This window comes from Rhinolophus sinicus, linkage group LG11 (assembly GCF_036562045.2).
Source record: "Rhinolophus sinicus isolate RSC01 linkage group LG11, ASM3656204v1, whole genome shotgun sequence".
Lineage (NCBI taxonomy): Eukaryota > Metazoa > Chordata > Mammalia > Chiroptera > Rhinolophidae > Rhinolophus > Rhinolophus sinicus.
In genome coordinates, this window is record NC_133760.1 from 28,226,768 (window position 1) to 28,245,743 (window position 18,976).

Consider the following 18,976-nt stretch of genomic DNA (forward strand, 5'->3'; position numbering starts at 1 on the left):
TTAGGAGAATCAGAGTAGCATCATGATTTAACACATGAGCTTTATGTCAGAGAGACATGGCTTCAAATTATGGCTCTGTCACCAAACTAACTGTCTGGATGTCCACTGTTTACATTTCTTAATCTCTCCAAACCTCATTTTTCTTATCTATAAAAAATAATATTACCTATGTTGAGGAGTGCCACTCAGCCTGAAGACTGAGTGAGGCTATTTGGAATAGCACTTAGCATATAATAAGTGATAGATACTATGATTATTATAACTGGTGATATTAAGGAATTAAACAGTAAAGATGAAAGGTTTACCCCCATAGAGTCAGACTCATGGTCTGTTTAGTCCAACAGTGAACACCTGACAAAGGAACCAAGAAGGATATACAGAAGGTCAGGGTTGTCTTCCTTAATGTTGGCTCTCGGCGGCAAAATTTAAATTCCTAGCTCTTATTGAATAAATGGTGCTGGGACAATTAGTAATATAAATGAAAAAAATCAATCATTAAGTAAAACTCTGAACTTCTTGGTGAATATTTTTTTCATATCTGGATATTGAAGAACTTCTAACCCGGAAAGCAATGGAATAGCAACCAGAGGCAGTGCATGGTCTTGGATTGAATACCAAACAAAGGACATTTTGGAGACAAGTGGAGAATTTTGATTATGGTCTGGGTGTTAGATGAAATTTTCCTAAGATGGAAAGGTGGAAATTATTGACTAGTAAAAGCATATTATAGAACAATATGTATAATGTGATCTAATTTGATATTTAAAAAATAGAGTGTTAATGTCCTTAAACTAAAATTAACAAGAAACACGAAAAGACTCAGTAAATAAATGGCCAAAGGATATGAACAGATAATTCAGAAAAGTAATACAGATTGCTAATATTAAAGAGACTGATTTATATTATGTGTTGGTGAGAATATGGAAAAATTGGAACTATCGTACATTGCTGATGGGAATTTAAAATGGTACAATCACTTTGGAAAATAGTTTACCAGTTTCTTAAAAAATGAAACATGCATCTCCTATATATATGACCCAGCCATGTAACTCCTAGGTATGTACCCAAGAGATATGAAAGCATATGTCCATAGAAACTCTTGTACATTAATGCTAATAATAGCTTTATTTGTAATAGCCCCACACTGGAAATAACCCAAATGTCCATCAACAGTTGAAGGGGTAAACAAATTAGAGTACATTCACATAATGGAATAATATTGCTTAGCAATAAAAAGGAATGAACTGTAAATACATGGATGAATCTTAAAATAGTTATGCCGAGTGAAAGAAGTCAGATGAAAAAGAACCCATACCATTTACATAAACTTCTAAAAAGTGCAAACTAGTAAACTGATCTATAGTCACAGAAAGCAGATTAATGGTTGACCGGGGATGGGGTAGGTGGGGTGAAGAGGAAAGAAAGAGGGATTCTAAAGGAGCATAAGGAAACTTTTGGAGTTGGTGGATATATGTTCAGTATCTTGACTGTGGTGATGGTTTTACCAATGTGTACAAATGTCAAACTTATTCAATTATATGTTTTAAAAGTATCGTTTATTATAGGTCAATTGAACCTCAGTAAAGCTGTTTTTTAAAACCTTTCTTAGGGGGATCAAATATATGGTGATGGAAGGAGAACTGACTCTGGGTGGTGAACACACAATGGGATTTATAGATGATGTAATACAGAATTGTACATCTGAAATCTATGTAATTTCACTAACAACTGTCACCCCAATAAATTTAAAAAAAAACACCACATTTCTTAAGCTTTCCCATTTGGCATTTACAGCTCAAGGAAGGTGGGGGTCTGTTGTGAATATCTGAAGTGTAATCTTTTCCATAAGCTTTAACCTCCTAGGCCAGTAGGGATTTTTTTTTTTTTTTTACCCAAATAGTTATTTTATTGATGAGATTTTCATTGGCAAAACATTTGCATTATTCAGTAGTGTAAAATCTGTATAATACAAAACACTGACAAGGTAAAGCCTAGTCTCTGGAGCCTTAAACTCATTTTATGCTGATGAAGCTTTTGCTAAATTCTAAGCTTTTCAGTGTAGATAATAGTGTAACTGGTATATTATATTCTAGGGAAAAAACATGTACCTTTACTATGTGTTGGTATCTGATCCTAATGCTCACCATAACGTTATGACTTAAATCCTACCTTAGGCCGACAAGTGAGCAGTGAGTGCCAGGGGGAGATGTTAGATTACCGACGCATGTTGATGGAAGATTTTTCTTTGAGCCCTGAGATCATCCTGAGCTGTCGGGGGGAGATTGAACATCACTGTTCTGGATTACATCGAAAAGGGCGAACCCTGCATTGTCTGATGAAAGTAGTTCGGGGGGAGAAAGGCAACCTTGGAATGAACTGCCAACAGGCGGTAAGGAAAAATGTTCTCCCATTTTGAATGTCATAATTTATCAGCTAAGGAATGTCTTCCTGACACTGTCCCAACTTACCTTTTCTGGATCATTTGTGACATCACAGCAAATATTAGGTACTAAAAACCAGACATGGAATATTGTTTCTTCAGGCATGTAACAGTAAGAGTATGGATTCTGCTGCAAAGTAGACATTTGAGCTCATAACCAATAAAAACAGCTATATACTTAAAGAAATAGATAAAATGCATTGTTTGCTGGAATATTTTTTTTTAAAGGTAACTTGATAGATTGGATTTACTCAACTCAGAATCAAGGCAAACCAAGTTCTAATAAACCAAAAAAGGTCCTTCACCAAAAGAGAACTTGCCCATTAGGTTTGACTGAGTTGAGGCTGGAAGAGAGCTAAAAATAGTAGAAATTTTCTAAGAGTTTCTTTTTATTACTAATGTGCAACATGGCATGAATTCCAGGCCTGAAGGGATCACGAAAGCATGTCGTTTTCAAAATCACGCCATCTTTTCTTGTTAGACTAGGGCAACTATGCGTGGAAGGGTCTTTCTTCCTCTACCTCCAAACTCTACAGTCAGTTCTATAAAAATAGTTGGAAAATATTAGCATACTTTGCTTGAGAAGATAAAGTTACTCTTGCCCAGGGTTCATAAACAGTTGAATAACTACAGAGCAGGTACATAGTATAAAGTTAACAAAATATTAAAGATATAATGCCTCTCTTTCATGACCATTGTCCATATTTTACTGAATAAGAGTCTGAACAATTTACAATACCAAATGCAACAGTGGTACCCTGTACAATGTACTTGTACTTTCCTATACCTTCCTTTAGGAAGCACAAAAGATACAGTTTAACTTTATAACCTAAATTAGGGAGTTGAGGCTCTCGCCTCAGGGAAACTAGCAAACCGCAATTCTTTAGTCTTTTTATTGTGTTATTGTTTTTATTAAAAATTGAATATTACTAAAATTTTATTTTCCTGCTAATCATGGAAAATCAGAATCTTACAGCCTGAAATACAAAATTTATATAGAATTTTTATGTGGAGTAAAATTTCATCTTAGGTTCTATTACTCTGACCCATGGTGGGAAAAATAGAAAAATGTAGCTGCTTCTTCAAAATACAAGCCTACCTAGACAGAAGGCTTCTGGATATAGTTCCTCTGGAGCAGTCCTTGCTGATGACTGTCCTGAGAAACCTCTGTGGCAATGTATGTGCCTGGGCCCCAGACCAAGAATTAATCAAGACATCCTATGTTTGCATTTCATCCTTAATGTATCATGGAAAGGGGAGAGAATATATATATATTTACATATTACATATATTTTTTCTTCTTTTAAATTAGGCTACACTTGTACTAAGGGGTACGGAAAAAAGGAAAAAAACTGGTTTGACTTTATTATGAGGCTCTAGTTAACCTCCAGAGCTTTTTGAAATTTAGCTTGTTAAAAGAGCTAGTGACTCAACTTGAAAGATAAATAAGTACCGCCCACCTCATCCTTTGTGCCCAGAATAAAAATGCTTTCCAAACCTAGACGTTAAACCTCAAATAGTGAAATATGTTATTTTTAACCACATTAAGTTTAGCTAAGTGGGAAACAAACACTTGATTTGGGTTTTTATGGACCCATGGTTTTTAGGAATTGAAGGAATAAATGATCCAAAGGAAAAAAATTGTCCTTAGCCTTCTACTACATTATCCATCCTCAGTCAAATGGAGGAGTGTTTTGAAATTATTTGAGTGGGTTTCTTTCTTTCTTTTCCGAAGTTTTCTTCCTTGATACAGTAGATTTCCGTACCTGGCTGTGGTTGACCATTAATTTTTCCTATTCGCTGTTTGTCGTGCTTTGATTTACTGATCTCTCAACAAATAGTAAACTGTAAAGCATAAAAATAAATATTATCTTAGTGAGTACATACTTTTCCAAATGCACCATAACCATGAACTTAATAAATTCTCTTGAGTCTGGCTGAACGAGTCTGGGCCCAGTCTCTCCCAGATGACTACTGACTGCCCAGTCCGGTCTCTGGACTAACCATTTCTCAGAAGCATTTCCCCAGGTTTTTCCTAAGCAGTCAGGGGCCAGAATAGATGTATAATCATGTAGCAGTTTCCATTCTTAGTGTTTATTTCCCACACTGTTATCACCGGATTCCAGAGTGGCAATGACCCCTTGAGCCGTTAGCCTAATAGAGTCTATGGGGCATTCATTGCCTGCCTTTATTAGCTGCAATCTGGTGCATTCATTATGAATTCTCAGCGTTTGCCTGTCAGTCGCGGATATTTAACTGATACAGTTTTTGCAGAGACTTTCAGACTCCCATGAAAAAGATGTAAATATTTTGGTCTTTGTCAACAAACATCATTACTAAAATCGATAATCCTTTGACAGTAATCTTTCTATCAACTAACCACAGCATTTTGTAGCTTCTCCAAATTGCCACCAAGAATTGATACAAATAACTTCCATCCCAGAATACTGGGAAATCTTTCATATTTCTCTCATCTTGATATTGACTTCTTTTAGAATAGACAGAATAGGGTTTTCTTTCTTCATTTCCTTTTGATCTGTTCTCTGAGGAATATGTGATGAGGCCGGTATGAGCCCCTGAAGGATCGTAGGTCAAATGTATGAGAATCAGAGAAAGCTCCTACAGAGGCTACCTACCTGTGTCTTTGACACAAAAAGGGCTCCAGTTCTTTAACTTGGAAGAAAGGAGCCCAAACCAGAAGGATTGTAGTTTTCAAATTTGCTTTCAGTTGTTTCAGATTCCCACCCCAAAACACCACCTGCTACTGATCTGTGGTAATAATGATCTTTTACATCTGTAAAATGATTTTCAGTGTACACAGCCTTCTCCTATGTATTCTTATAATCCTCTGCAGTTAAAGAAACTGGAACTTAGAGCTTAACCAACTTGCCCATATTCTCACAGCTAATATCTGGCAGAGTCAGAACTATTAATAGAACTCAGATCTCCTGATCCTTAATTTAGAGCTTTTTTCTCTGTGCCCCAACTGCTTTTTCCTCAGACAGGAAAAAAGAATCTCAGGCACATCTCCTGCTTTATTTCATGACAAAGGATGGATCAAGCAGAAGTAAATGTTAACAGACTCTCTTCTCATTTTCAGCTGCACAATGACAAGTATTGTTCTGTATGGTTATAATGAGGAAGGTCTGATTTACCTTTTGGTTGTATAAAAGATGGTTGAGGGAAAATAGGAAAGTATAAGTATTCTAATTTTTTGTAATTAATATTTCTTGCAAGTTAAATGAAATCTCACATCTGTTTTTAATAAAGCAGAGTATGCTTGTTTTAATGCCAGTGTCTACAGTGAAATTAAATTCTAGATTCTTATGACCAAATTAGATCTTTAAACTGGAAATGTCTTCTATGTAAGCTTCTCCACTCAGTTCTTGCTTGGCCCTCAGTGTCAGATTTAGTAACCTGATTAATATGTAGGCGGATATGAGGAAAGAGACAGCCTTTATATTATAAAGACCTTTTGTTTTGCAAATGTTCAGGGATGATTCAGACTGGTAGGCAAGTAATCCCCACAGTGGCTTAAACAGAAAAACTTGCCATCAACGTAGAGAAACCAGTTGGAAAGTATTTGTCAAGAGGCCTTGAGCTTGGCCAGTGGCACTTGTAGTACCTTGTTAAGAGTTCACTGTGATATACCAGACTGAGTGACTGTATGAAGAGATGACATTATTCTTCCCTGATATGTAAGTGACTTTCTTTCTTCCTTCTTAATTTTTTTTTTAATCCAGCTTCAAACACTGATTCAGGAGACTGACCCTGGTGCAGATTACCGCATTGATAGAGCTTTGAATGAAGCTTGTGAATCTGTAATACAGACAGCCTGCAAACACATAAGATCCGGAGACCCAATGTAGGTTATCTTGTTTGTGGTATTTATCCATATTGTATCTTATTTGGCAGTGCAGCATAGGGAACATTCCCTCAACATCTTCACTGGAATCTTGTTAAACAGTAACACGTACCAACTTCTGTTAAAACTAGAATGGGAATTGAGACTTCGTCTCTGCCTCCTCCATGATGTAGAGACACCTACATCCAGCATTGTGATGATGTTTGTTGACAGGGACTGAGCGTATAGCGGGCCTGTATGTTAGGTCACTGAGTAATTCCATGTAATGGGCAAATAAAATGAGAGAGAGAAACGCTCAGGGTAAAGTGACAACATGCTTTGGCTCCATACTTCTCATCCTGTTTCTATATTGACTCATATACATTGGCTACTTGATAATCATTAGAGAGTAATTAATTATAATTGGAACACAAAACAAAATGTGGTGGTTGGAAGGCATAATCATGGACAAAATGAACTCTGAAGCTGCATCCAGGATCTGGGAAAGCTGTAAGATGCTATAATGAAGTATTTGAATCTCATGCATTAGTTTTATTCCCTATGATATGAAAACACCTCTTAAAACTAGACTGCAGGTAAGAACAGGTTTCCTGTTTTGCAAAAATCGTTACAGCCTACAGCTGGCAGTATGCAACAGTAAAATGAAAGCAGTCCATGTTTATCATCATTCTGCTCTACATACACTCCTGCTGTTCGTGCTGTGGTAGGGGATTACAGAAAGGTATTCTTCCTTAAAGCTTTTTGTGTGGTTGGAGAAGACAGACAAGCACACTGAAGACTAATCAAGTATATTTACCAATATAAAAATAACTGCATCGACTATAAAGGGGACAACAGATAGGGAAGAAGAAGGGAACTGCTGCAGATTGAAGTAGATTTTAGATACTATCAATTAAATGCAATGTGTGGACCTTTTTCTGGGTCCTGATTTAACAAACATGTAAAAAGGGCATGAGATAATTGGAAAATTTTGAAAGCTTACGTAATACGGATTTTTAAAATTTAATTTCTTTTGGTAGATAATGGTACTGCATTCTCATAGTATAGAGAAATATGCTGAAGTACTTAGAATGAAATGATAATGTGGTATCTGGGATTTGCTTCAAAATATCGCAAGGGGGTATAAAGTTAACACAACCTTGGCCATAGGTTGATAAAGCTATGGGAAGGGAAGGTGGATGTTACATGATTCTTTCCTTTTGTTTGTGCTGGAAAATTTTCATAATAAACAGTTAAAAATAAAGCAGCTGCACACAGATCTTGTGCAAGCTGAGTCCTAAGTGGCTCTGAAGTTGATAGAAGGGCTAATCATTGTCAGGGAGAGTTAATTTGAGCGATTCTCAGAAAAGTAAGTCCCTGACTGCCCTAGAAAATAGCTAAATGACATTTTCTACAGACCAAAGAAATACTGATGTGTGAGTTCTGAACATGTGGTCAGAACTCTTCTATCTCTTGTTACCATTTCCCCTGTTTTATGCCCAGGATCCTCTCGTGCCTGATGGAACATTTATACACAGAGAAGATGGTGGAAGACTGTGAACACCGTCTGTTAGAGCTACAGTATTTCATCTCCCGAGATTGGAAGTGAGTATTTTGAAGGCAGAATAAGTGTAAGCCTCAGCCTGTTCTCCTGTGTAGTCAGTATCCCTTGTATTTTTTGAAATAATCAGCAGGAATTTGTTAAATTCTAGAATAGCTGACATACTCCAATCCCCTGGAAAACCTCTTTTCTTGCCTTCAGAACAGTATCTAAAAGCAGAGGCAGTCCCTGCAGGTCTGTCCCCAGGCATTGCTACTTTGGAAGTCCAGGTCAAATGTTTCTGATACCACAAATACCTTTCTAGAAAGAATTTGAGCACCTTTGGGTCAGAATAAGCATTTTCAGATATGTCTGTAAGAAGATAATAGTGCATTTTTATTTTTATTGATTGGCACTGGATGTGGGAATTTGCTTTTATTTCTTTAACTATTCAAAATTACTGAATTTATTCTATCTTAAGAGGCTCTTATCAGTAAGTGACAACTTGATTCTCTTCTCATCATGTTAGCAAAAAAATGGGGGGGAGAGATAAAATAGGACAAGGATCTATTACCGGTAGAATCAATATAATTACTGGCTGCAATCCCCTCTTCTGTCATGTCATTTTCCCTTCCCACCTCCAAAGCAGCCAGTACCAGATCAGGCTGCTGCTCCTGCTTCCCAAGTTGAGCTTCTTCCTCATTCAGTTATTTAAGCCACTACACTTGGGTCATTAACTTTTTCTGGTGATTAATATAGGTTTTACCCTCGTACTTCACCAGAAAGATTACCTAAAGAGTCAATGTGTTTCTGTTTCTGTCCCCTCAAATTTGCTCTGGAAAAGACTACAAAAAGCAAAGTGGGAATTTCCCCATGCTTGCTCAGCCATCTAAACGGAATAACAAAGAGGTTACTGACTTTATTACTGTAACAAAATCATATTTTTCCTCTTCTGTAATTCCTTCAGCCATGATCAAAAGATGCTTCACAGGATTAAAAACTGCTCTAAATATTAGCCTCTCTCTCCCATCAAGTAGTCCTCCCCCCAAATTGACATTATGACGTGGACACAATTAAGCATCACTGGTCAAATTTGGAGAAGCAGCAGGTTCATTGCCTTATCCACTGTCTCCAGAGTCAAAGTTGAATGTCAAATTTTTTTTTTTTAATCAACAAGCATATTCAGGTAAACTAAAATTATAATTGCCTTACCTTGTGTGGGAAAAAGAAGAGGAACCGTTTTACTAGAAAGGAAGTGAATGGGAGATTCTCTTTATCTTGACATTTCCTGATCTTATTGAATCTAGTATATCAGATAAGGTTGAATTTCATTCATACTTTGAAGAAAGTGTTGAGTACAAAGTTGTGAATTGCCTGCTGATTGCTACAACCCTTGTCTTCTCATTTTAGCCAGGGCATTTAGTGTTGGGCCTCTTACTGTAATGTGTGCCTTACATGGCCAAGAAAACATCTTTGAGGTAGAACTTAAATCTTCCGTATTAAGGTTAACAAACTTCTACAGATTGGCTACTGTGTGCTCACGAAGAACAAACTCAGGAACACAGTTTTGCTTACCTGCTGTCTCCACTGCCCTGGAGGTGATTGTCAGTCTGTTACACCAGCAAGAACCTTGTGAAAACCCTTAGCGTGTGTCAGAAGGAAAGGCGTAGTAAGGATGGTTATCCTTTAACTCTTAACCTTCCAGGCTGGACCCTGTCTTGTACCGCAAGTGCCAGGGAGATGCATCTCGTCTTTGCCACACCCACGGCTGGAATGAAACCAGTGAGCTTATACCTCCCGGAGCTGTGTTCTCTTGCTTATACAGACATGCCTACCGCACTGAGGAACAGGGCAGGAGGGTACGTGTCACTGTTGACTTCATTTCTTCTCCCCATCATTGGTTTTTTCATTAGTTTGCTATATACTGTTCCAATTTCTGTCGTCCTAGGAAAACTTAGTTAGTATATCTGGTGGGGAAGGGTTGCTGCACTACTAGAAACTTCTTCATTCAGTGAGTGTACATAGAGTTGTTCTACTGGCTTCTTTCCTTCTGATTTTATGTTTTTAACAAAGTGAGTCAGGACATTTCCCGTTTTTTCTTTAAATTACCGAAATCTAACTCACAAATAGACAATTAAATTCTGTTGCCCTAACTTTATTTAGCTTTAAAAGATCCATTAGAAGCTCTTAGCCAGGATACAAATGGTTTTAGGCTCTGCCTTTGGCAGCAGAACACATCATGCCTCTGTTAATGAGGCCTTGCTCACAGTACACTACTTGGAGCAGAAACCTCTTGGTATTTGTCTGCCCTGATTGCCACCTCTTTCTGGGATATTTGTGTGCACTTGGCTCTCAGGCAACTTTTACTGCCTTCTGCTGCCATGCCGACATGCTGCTTGCTCTCCAGGATGGCCTTTTTAAGGCATTCGATTGCATTTCAGTCCTGCATTTGCCACAGAAAATAGAGATGGTATTATTCCACATGCATCTTAACAAATGCCCCTCCGAGCTTAATGCAAAAGTCTGTTTAAGTTTAGTATTCAGAATGAGGAGACCCAGATGTAAAGAAATGTCATACTTCAGTTACTGCAGTCTTAACCCAGTTTTTATACTACTATGTAAGAAAATACAGGAACTTATTGTTAGTTTTTTCTTCATATGCTGAGTCGCTCATTAATCACGGAGCTCCTAAATCCTGGCATCTTGGTAGTCACTATAGTAGGAGGTTCCTTGTCTTACAAATGAAGAAAGAGCTGGAATCTGTCTTTTTTAAAAATATACTTCTTTTAAAAATTAAGGTGAAATTCATATAACATAAAATTAACGATCTGAAAGAGAAAATTTCAGTGGCATTCAGTACATTGACAAAGTTGTGCAACCACCACCTCTGTCTTCTCAAACCATTTCCATGTCTCCAGAAGGAAACCCCATGCCCATCGGGCAGTTACTCTCCATTCCCCTTCCCCTACCTCAGGTGTGTGGGTCCTTTCAGGGGGAGAGATTAACTGTACCTGTCAGTGACAGCTTTCTCATAACCCTTCCAAACATGTTAGTTTCCATCTGTTTCACCCTCTGATAATTCTAACCCATCTGGAAGAGTCTGGTTCTGACTTATGGTAACTGTTGCTTCTACTGTTGCTCGCTTTTTCTGAGTTTAGGTAAATTTGAACTCAGTTCTCCTGACTCGTGTGTATTCTGGGTCTAGAATTGGACCCAGCATTGTACTCTACATTCATGGAGTAAAAAAACCCTCTAACCTAATCTGAACAAATGCAGTTCGCTTTTTCAGGATGCCCTGAGAAAAGGATGTTGCTTCATATAGTATATTAGAATATGCCAAGCGTATAATCTCATTCCAAGAGTCTGGGGTTTTTAGAAGCCTTCCTAGAACATTTAATTCTTATTCTGGAAGAGATTCAAGGTATAAAGTTATTTGTTAGTTTCCTGACATCATCTAGTGGCTTTTGTTTGGGCTTTGGTACCTTGAAAGTATTTTGCTTGTTCTTTCTCTTGTAGCTGTCACGGGAGTGCCGAGCTGAAGTCCAAAGGATCCTCCACCAACGTGCCATGGATGTTAAGCTGGATCCTGCCCTCCAGGATAAGTGCCTGATTGATCTGGGGAAATGGTGCAGTGAAAAAACAGAGTCTGGACAGGTAGGTGACATAACTACCCATTTATCTTACAGTAATTATAATAATAAAGTTCATGATTAACATTTTATATGGAGCACAAACCCCATAAAATCCATCTCTGTTTACTTCACAGACATGATTTGTTACATTATTTGATGTTCTTTCCATAAGAAATCCTGAGGAAATTTTTCTCTTTGGTCTCTATATCAGGAATAATTGTGCTTTTCCTAAGCAGTTAGTTTGTTTTTATATTATGGTTACTGTATTTTGTAATTGATCATTTTCCCTCTTTGTGTTACCTCTTGGAAAGCCTAGAGCCAAAGGCATGGCCTGCCTGTAGCAAGTATGTAAGATCTTATGGTAGGCATTCTGTGTACTAACTTACTGCTACTGACTCCATCCCACTTTCCTTAACATGGTTTCCTTTTCTTTCCTCTTTTTTACTCATTTTTAATTCATTTTATCTTGCCTTTTTCTTTTCTCACTTTTATAACCACATTAAGCCCTTCTGAGGGAAGGCAAGGTATACATAGACATACATACATTATATATATAAATACTGCTGTGCGTGGGCAGTGTGCAGGCCCTATGACTGTCCTGTAGGATATGCAGGAATGGAATGATTTTTTCCATCTCATAATTGACAAAACTGAGGCTCAGAGAAGTGAAGTGTATGGACTTCCTTACCTAAAACTCAGGTCTAATCCTAGCCAGGCATTCGTTCCATTATATTAACCTCTCCATATAGGAGAGTGTAGAGAAGGGGCAGCCCCCAAGAATTACATGCATGCCATGAATGGTTCCTTAGGATTTTGTGCCTAATTTTGTTTTTTTTTTAAAGAGGGGTGGGGGGAGAAGGAGGAGCAGAAGAAGATACATTACTGCATTCTATCAAACTAAGTAGGAGGATAGCTTGTCTTCTATTTTAAGGCAGGAAACCAAGCTGCTTCTTTAAAGCCCCTTTAATACTAGAACAAGGCATGAACCCAGGTTTCCAGGTTCCACTTGTACTATTCCAAAACGCCCTCTGGGATTAAACTATTAAAAAGTGACATGTGCAAGAATTGGACATTTTTAAGAAACAATATGGCTGCCTACACATATCTATTGGGCCTGAAAATACCATTTTCAGCAGTTCCCTTCCTGGACCTGCTGCAGTTCTATTGAGTTTATTGTTAGAAAATGCCTATTGTGCTGCTTTCTGCTGCCTCTCTGAATGCAACAAGGGATATGGTCATACAGAATCCTAGGAAACAGTTTCATTTCATACCCTCCTGTAAAGTAGCACTGAGGAAGCTGTACTGCAGTGCAGCCCATGGCTGTGAAGCTGAACTTAGGAAAGGATTCTGTGAATGGGATTTTGCCCTTAACCATTTATCTTACTCCCAAAAGGTTTGTGCATTTTCCTTTAGGGTTGTACAATTTTTGCAACCCTTCTCCCTTCCCATTCTAATTTCAAAACAGATTGTTGCAGAATAGTCAGCAAGTTAAAATGATCTGGTAATAGAGACCTTTGATGAGAAATGTGCTTTGGGAAGGTGAGCTGATGTCACACTTAAAAACCTCGAAATCTCTAAGAGAAATAGTAATAGACTGATGCTACAAGGTAGCTCTAGCTGTTTCCAAAGCCCAGACAAGATAGTTTTTAGATACCTTGTGTACTCACTTGTCTTGCAGAGGATCCTTGTATGTGGGGTAGGATTGGAATCCAGATTTGCTTGCAGGAACTGTCAGCTCTATGCTGTGTTTAAGATCCTGGGTCCCACCGTACTTTTCCCATAAAGAGTCTTAAAATATTCCATGTCTTTCACTATTAATTTGTTGTCCAATGATCATTATCAAAATACAGGTTTAAAATGGAAGGCAAAGACTATCAAAACACAGGGGGAAAATGGAATGGCAGGGTGTTGATGGAATGAAAGGCCAGATAACATTTTTAGACTCTGAGGACACCTGAACATTGATTCTTGTTGGACTTCTGGAGGATTTGCCTGGCTGTTGTACCCTCTTGACCCTCTTAACCACCCTGTTACATCAGTTATCTCTTAAACTATCCCAGTTTGGGAAATCAAATAAAGCTTTAGTGTTCTGTTCAGTGAGATTGTTTTAAAAAGAAAACAAAAAGGAGGAGGACCACTGACAAGGAAGTAGACACTGTTATCTCAGCTTCCCTTGATCATTTGTATAATTTGACCAATGCCAAGGGATTGCCTTTTTATTTGCAGGAGCTTGAGTGCCTCCAGGACCATCTTGATGACTTGGCTGTAGAGTGCAGAGATATAGTCAGCAACCTCACCGAGTTAGAATCTGAGGTAAGCAGTCTGCAGCTCCCAGAAGGAGAGTGCCCTGGCAGCAGCCTTTCCTTTTTTCTTGGTTCTACTGTTTCTAGACCCTTTGAGAGTACAGATTCTCTGTAAAACAAAAGAAACCTCGTCAGATTTTATCTGTTTGCTTTATAAAGCAGAATATTGTGATGCTTCCTGAACACCTTTCCTCATTTCTCCAGTAAAACACTCTATACATTTAGCCCTTTGGTTTTCTTCGTAAATTAGAATTATCACAGTGATTAGAACTTTTCCCCCCTTTTTCCTCCTTTAAGAAAAGATAGCAACTATACTTTAAATCTTTTAATCACATTCAAGAATAACCTAAGCATTCCTATTCTTTTACCTTTAGCTCTTTCAATTAGGTAATTTGGTAATGTTTTTGTGTTTAATAAAGTAAAAGCCTAAGATATCCAGTTAAACATGGAAGATAGAATACATGTGTTTATCCTGTTCCATCCTGAAACCCACTAAAACATTAAAAAATGAAAGTAGAAAAACCTCATAAGCATAGGCATACTTTTTAGAAATGCAGACATTATTACTGAGGAGGAGACAGCTAAAAATGTTAAAATTGGCTTGTGGGGGCAGAAATCAGGGAAACAGGGAATTGCTTCTTTTTTTATTTTTATCATAAGTCTTTTAGAACAATTTGAATTGTCAAAATTGGCAGTATATAAAATCACGTTTCTCAGCCAGTTGTTCTTTTGTGTTTTTTCTGTTTGTCTTTTGCTTTCTATTTTTCAAAAGTTTATTGCCATTGTTCATCTTCTGTCATCTCCTCTCCCATTCTCATTGTCCTTGTGGGCTTATGAGGACATTCTGGGGTGTGTAAATCTTTAAAGGAAAATGTTACTTCAGCAACTAGTGCTATACAGGGGTTACTCTCTGCTTAAAGGCATTTAGTGTATGTTCCCCAGAGGCAGTGGTTTATCATTTGATTAGAGGACAGCGATCTGGGTTAGGAGCTTAGAAACTAAAGATAGATGTCAGTTACCCCTATGTTCATTTTGAACTGCTCAGCTTTTTGGAAAAATTGAAAGGCTTTATACTCTAGTATTGTTAAATGTTTTTTCTCCCCACTGATCTTAATTCTGCATCTGCTTCTAGAAAACTTGTCTTTCGAAGTATAGTGGAGGTGCAGTTCTGTCTGTGCTGGGGCTTCCTAACTTAAAGATTAGAGTAGTTTCCAAATGTACATATTAGATTATTTGCCTGTCAGGTGCTACTGATTCAGAGAAGGAAAATGCTCTTATCTCCACCCTTGGTTCTTTCTAAGGCAGAATTAATATATTTAATCTTCTACAGGATATTCAAATAGAAGCCTTGCTGATGAGAGCCTGTGAGCCCATAATTCAGAACTTTTGCCACGTAAGTGATGTCTGGAGAAACAAGGATTAGAAATAGAACCAAATTTACTGGGACTCTGGCCCGCAAGTGTGTCAGACTCATCTCTGTCTTCAGCATACATTACTCCTAAGCGATAGTCAACTTTGAGAAGTTAAAGATGTAAACAGAATCAAGAGGGGTGCCACCATCCTGGGAAACTTTATTTGATTATCCTTTGAGGTACCCAGATATGTGGTGAGCAACAATTGTTGAGATGCCCTTTTTAAGAAAAGAGGGAAGTGGGAAGCCCTCACTAGCATGGCTAAGTTGCTTCCCATACATCAGCCCAGCGTTTGTTAGCAGTAATAGCGGCTTCCCCTTCCAACTCTCTCCTTGTACTTCAATATTGAGTATTGAGTGAATTCTATTACTTTATTAACTTATTGAACTATCTAAATTGTTCCGCATCACTGCGGAAAGGAGTGAAAGCACAGCATGTCCATGTTCCTGTCGGAGCTGCATGCAGGGCGACTTGCGTGTGTATTGTATTCCCCAAATGTTTATCCCTTGCAGTTTCTCAGTCTTATTTTGACATAATTTAATATTTGGTACCTTGTTTGCGAAGGCTCTAGAATCAGTCTTGGTTGCATTTTCCATGGACTGGGGTGCAGGATTTTTTCATTAGTTGTTACAGATGAAGGGTAAATGTGCTTTGTCTTCCCCAGGATGTGGCAGATAACCAGATAGACTCTGGGGACCTGATGGAGTGTCTGATACAGAACAAACACCAGAAGGACATGAATGAAAAGTGTGCCATTGGAGTCACCCATTTCCAGCTGGTCAGTAACACCTGGCAAATTCTTCCTGTCTTGGCTGCTTGGGTGGTTATTGAATCCCTTCCTCTTTCAGAACACCAGAGCACCTCCTGTGAAAAGTCATTTTTTTCCAAATATATGTCTTATTTTGATTTGTTCTCAAGAAATGTGGTTTTTGTCTACTATGGCCAGACACTTTGTTAGGCTCCTGGAAAGTCAATGATAACATAAGACATAGTTCATACCCTTAGGGAGCATGCCCTCCAGTGGGGATAGAGACAGGTAAACGGGCCTTGCCTGCTTCACGAACGTCACTTGCTTTGACAAGGTATTTTAGCCTTTCCTTGTACAGTAACAGTGGGATCTGCTGTTTTGTGTTACTGTTCATTGCAATGGCCCAAATATGTATCAATGCACTGGACTCTTAGCCTTTTTTTCTTTTAAATCATACTACCGAAGTCTGGCATTTGAATAAGAAGGTTAAACCATGCTCGTCATAATTACCACCTGTCTGAAGAAATATTTCTGGTAAAGCAAGCATGTCCTTCTAGGACAAAATGCAGGCATCTGTGTAAAATTGCCCTCTTCTCAGGGCAGATAGCCTTTAACAAATAGTATTGAGGACCTCCAGAGTGCAGGCTCCAGGAGACAGTGGTGGAACAGACAAACCCTGCCCTGTCGACTATGTTCTAGTACGAGAAAGACACAAAACATGTTTACAAGTAAATACAGTCTCAGGTGGGCCTATGAAGAAAAATAAAGCAATGAAGGGCTGACAGGTGAAGGAGAAAAGGGACTTCAGAAGGAGGTATTTGAATAGAAATGCAAGGTAGTGACGGAGCAAACCATGGGGAGATCTGGGAGAAAAGGGGCCACTTGGCTGAGGGAATAGCATGCGTGTAATTGGAATGGCAGGGAACAGGTTTGCCTGAAGCAGAGGGAGGAATGGGAAGGTCGGCAGGTCATGAAGCCTGCAAGAGACAGGGCAAGTCGTGCAGGGCCTAGAAAACAGGCTTCTGCACACCATGTGAACACCGTGTCACCCAGCACTGCTGGTTAGAACTTGCCACAGAGCTTCTGATCTTCTTTCTCACCATCATTTTTAGGTGCAGATGAAGGATTTTCGGTTCTCCTACAAGTTTAAAATGGCCTGCAAGGAAGATGTGTTGAAACTTTGCCCCAACATAAAGAAGAAGTATGTAGCTTTCAGTTGATTTCATTCTGTTTCTCTGAAGTCCCTCTTAGCTACTGAATGAATAGCCAAGATGTCAGGCGGCCTTCTGCTGTCTGGTAGTATTAGCCCTGGGGTCTCCTGCACACTCCATCGGTTGTGTGGCCAAACACTCAGATTGTCTGGACATCATCTTTATAGCTGCTAAAAACCACAACTGGTACTGGTAGTTCTGATATGGAAAAGCCTATAGGCTAAAGGAGCATTTTTAATTTTTCCAGGTTCACGCTATGTAACTGATGAAGCAGACACAGATTGTGTACTTAGAGGAGCAAATTGCAATGTGAATACAAGAGGTTAGCTGAATTGCTCCCAACATAACTCCATATGTTGCCTCTTCAGGGAAGGAGCAGAGGTTTTTAATGAGTTAGAGATCTAGTGATGAAACAAAAACTTTATTCATTTAAGAATAACATCTTAGAGGAGAGTGATGAGCTCTCATAGCATAGCTGCCCAAATCTTTCCATGTCACTCTTTGCAAAGGCCTGTTTATAGAATACATTTCCTCTCATATATGACAAGTTCCTATTATGCTCAGGTTCCTGTACTTTTCAGAAATGAGTTTCACACTACATCAAAGACACAGTCCAGAGTTAAGAGCAGCATTCTTCTCTGGTCACGTTTTTAACAAAACAAGTATTGAACTGTCATTGCATACATGTCGCCTCTCTGGCCTCCCTGCCAATCAGGAATATAGTCAACATTCAGGGCTGTGACCCAACTTTTATGACATATACAGTCAAAGTGCTGCTTTTAGAGCTCCAAAAACACAGTGAACCTTATAGGAAGGACGTTCAGGAGCGTGGTAAAGGGGGTCATGCGTTCTGGGAGGTGGTGTTGCCACTATCGCAGCCCAGCTCTCGGCCATCTGACCTCATGTGACTCCATCCAGTCTCAGTCTTCTCCTTTCTGTGGCAGAGTGGACGTGGTGATCTGCCTGAGCACCACCGTGCGCAACGACACTCTGCAAGAAGCCAAGGAACACAGGGTGTCCCTGAAGTGCCGCAAGCAGCTGCGTGTGGAGGAGCTGGAGATGGTAATGCCTCGTGCCAGAGCCTCACAGCCCAGAAACCACCGGGGCGGAGAATAAAATGTGGGGCAGGGGAGAGGGCCAATTGAACGAGAAAAATATTTTTTGCCGCACGTGACTGGGAGTCCAGAGTAAGACTAGCTGTAACCATGCGATACAATCATTGCATCAGCAGTGTCCTCAAGGATCAAGGGTCTCTCCCTTTTCATCCTGCTATCCTTGCACCAGCTTCATCCTAAAGCCAGTTTCCCTCATGATGGCTGCCTGCAATAACTGGGCCACCTGCCCCAAAATCAATCTGCAGCGTGAAAAAAAGATCCTCCCTTCAATTTGATTGTGTCAGTTTAAGATCTGTGCCCACTCCCTGGTCAACAGCAGCGTCCAGGGGCGTGCCATGCACTGACGAGCTGACTGATCATTGAGGTGAAATGGATATTGGGAAATCAGCCACAGTGTACACAACAAGGGGAAACTTCCTAGAGGTTAAGCCCAAACCATGTTAAAAAAAAAACAGCTAAAAATATTTTTAGTATGTTTTGTATTGTGAATCATACTTATTTCATCTCAGTCTAAGCAAAAACTTAGTAATGAACACCAACTACCATTAATATCACAAAAGTTGCCTTACCAGATTTTCACATGTAGTGGTAGTGATTTAGTGATAATTAGGGAGCTGGCCTAAATGTCCTATTATAATTGAGACTTTGGGGTCCCTAGTTTTGAACCTACCTTTCAGTTAAATAATAATAATAAAAGTAGAAGCCTACATTTATATAATGGTTTTAACTTT

The 18,976-nt window shown here is 38.9% G+C and overlaps 1 protein-coding gene across 1 annotated transcript in view; it reads left to right on the top strand.

The window, feature by feature from the left end:
• The window catches only part of GLG1 (golgi glycoprotein 1), a 99,556-nt gene that overhangs the window by 70,213 nt on the left and 10,367 nt on the right, over positions 1 to 18,976 (top strand). The window contains exons 8-17 of the mRNA XM_019710346.2: positions 2,175 to 2,389; positions 6,184 to 6,305; positions 7,788 to 7,889; positions 9,530 to 9,683; positions 11,341 to 11,478; positions 13,683 to 13,769; positions 15,090 to 15,152; positions 15,836 to 15,949; positions 17,032 to 17,120; positions 18,075 to 18,192. Coding sequence (XP_019565905.2) covers positions 2,175 to 2,389; positions 6,184 to 6,305; positions 7,788 to 7,889; positions 9,530 to 9,683; positions 11,341 to 11,478; positions 13,683 to 13,769; positions 15,090 to 15,152; positions 15,836 to 15,949; positions 17,032 to 17,120; positions 18,075 to 18,192 — 1,202 coding nt within the window. The remainder of the gene's footprint in view (positions 1 to 2,174; positions 2,390 to 6,183; positions 6,306 to 7,787; positions 7,890 to 9,529; positions 9,684 to 11,340; positions 11,479 to 13,682; positions 13,770 to 15,089; positions 15,153 to 15,835; positions 15,950 to 17,031; positions 17,121 to 18,074; positions 18,193 to 18,976) is intronic.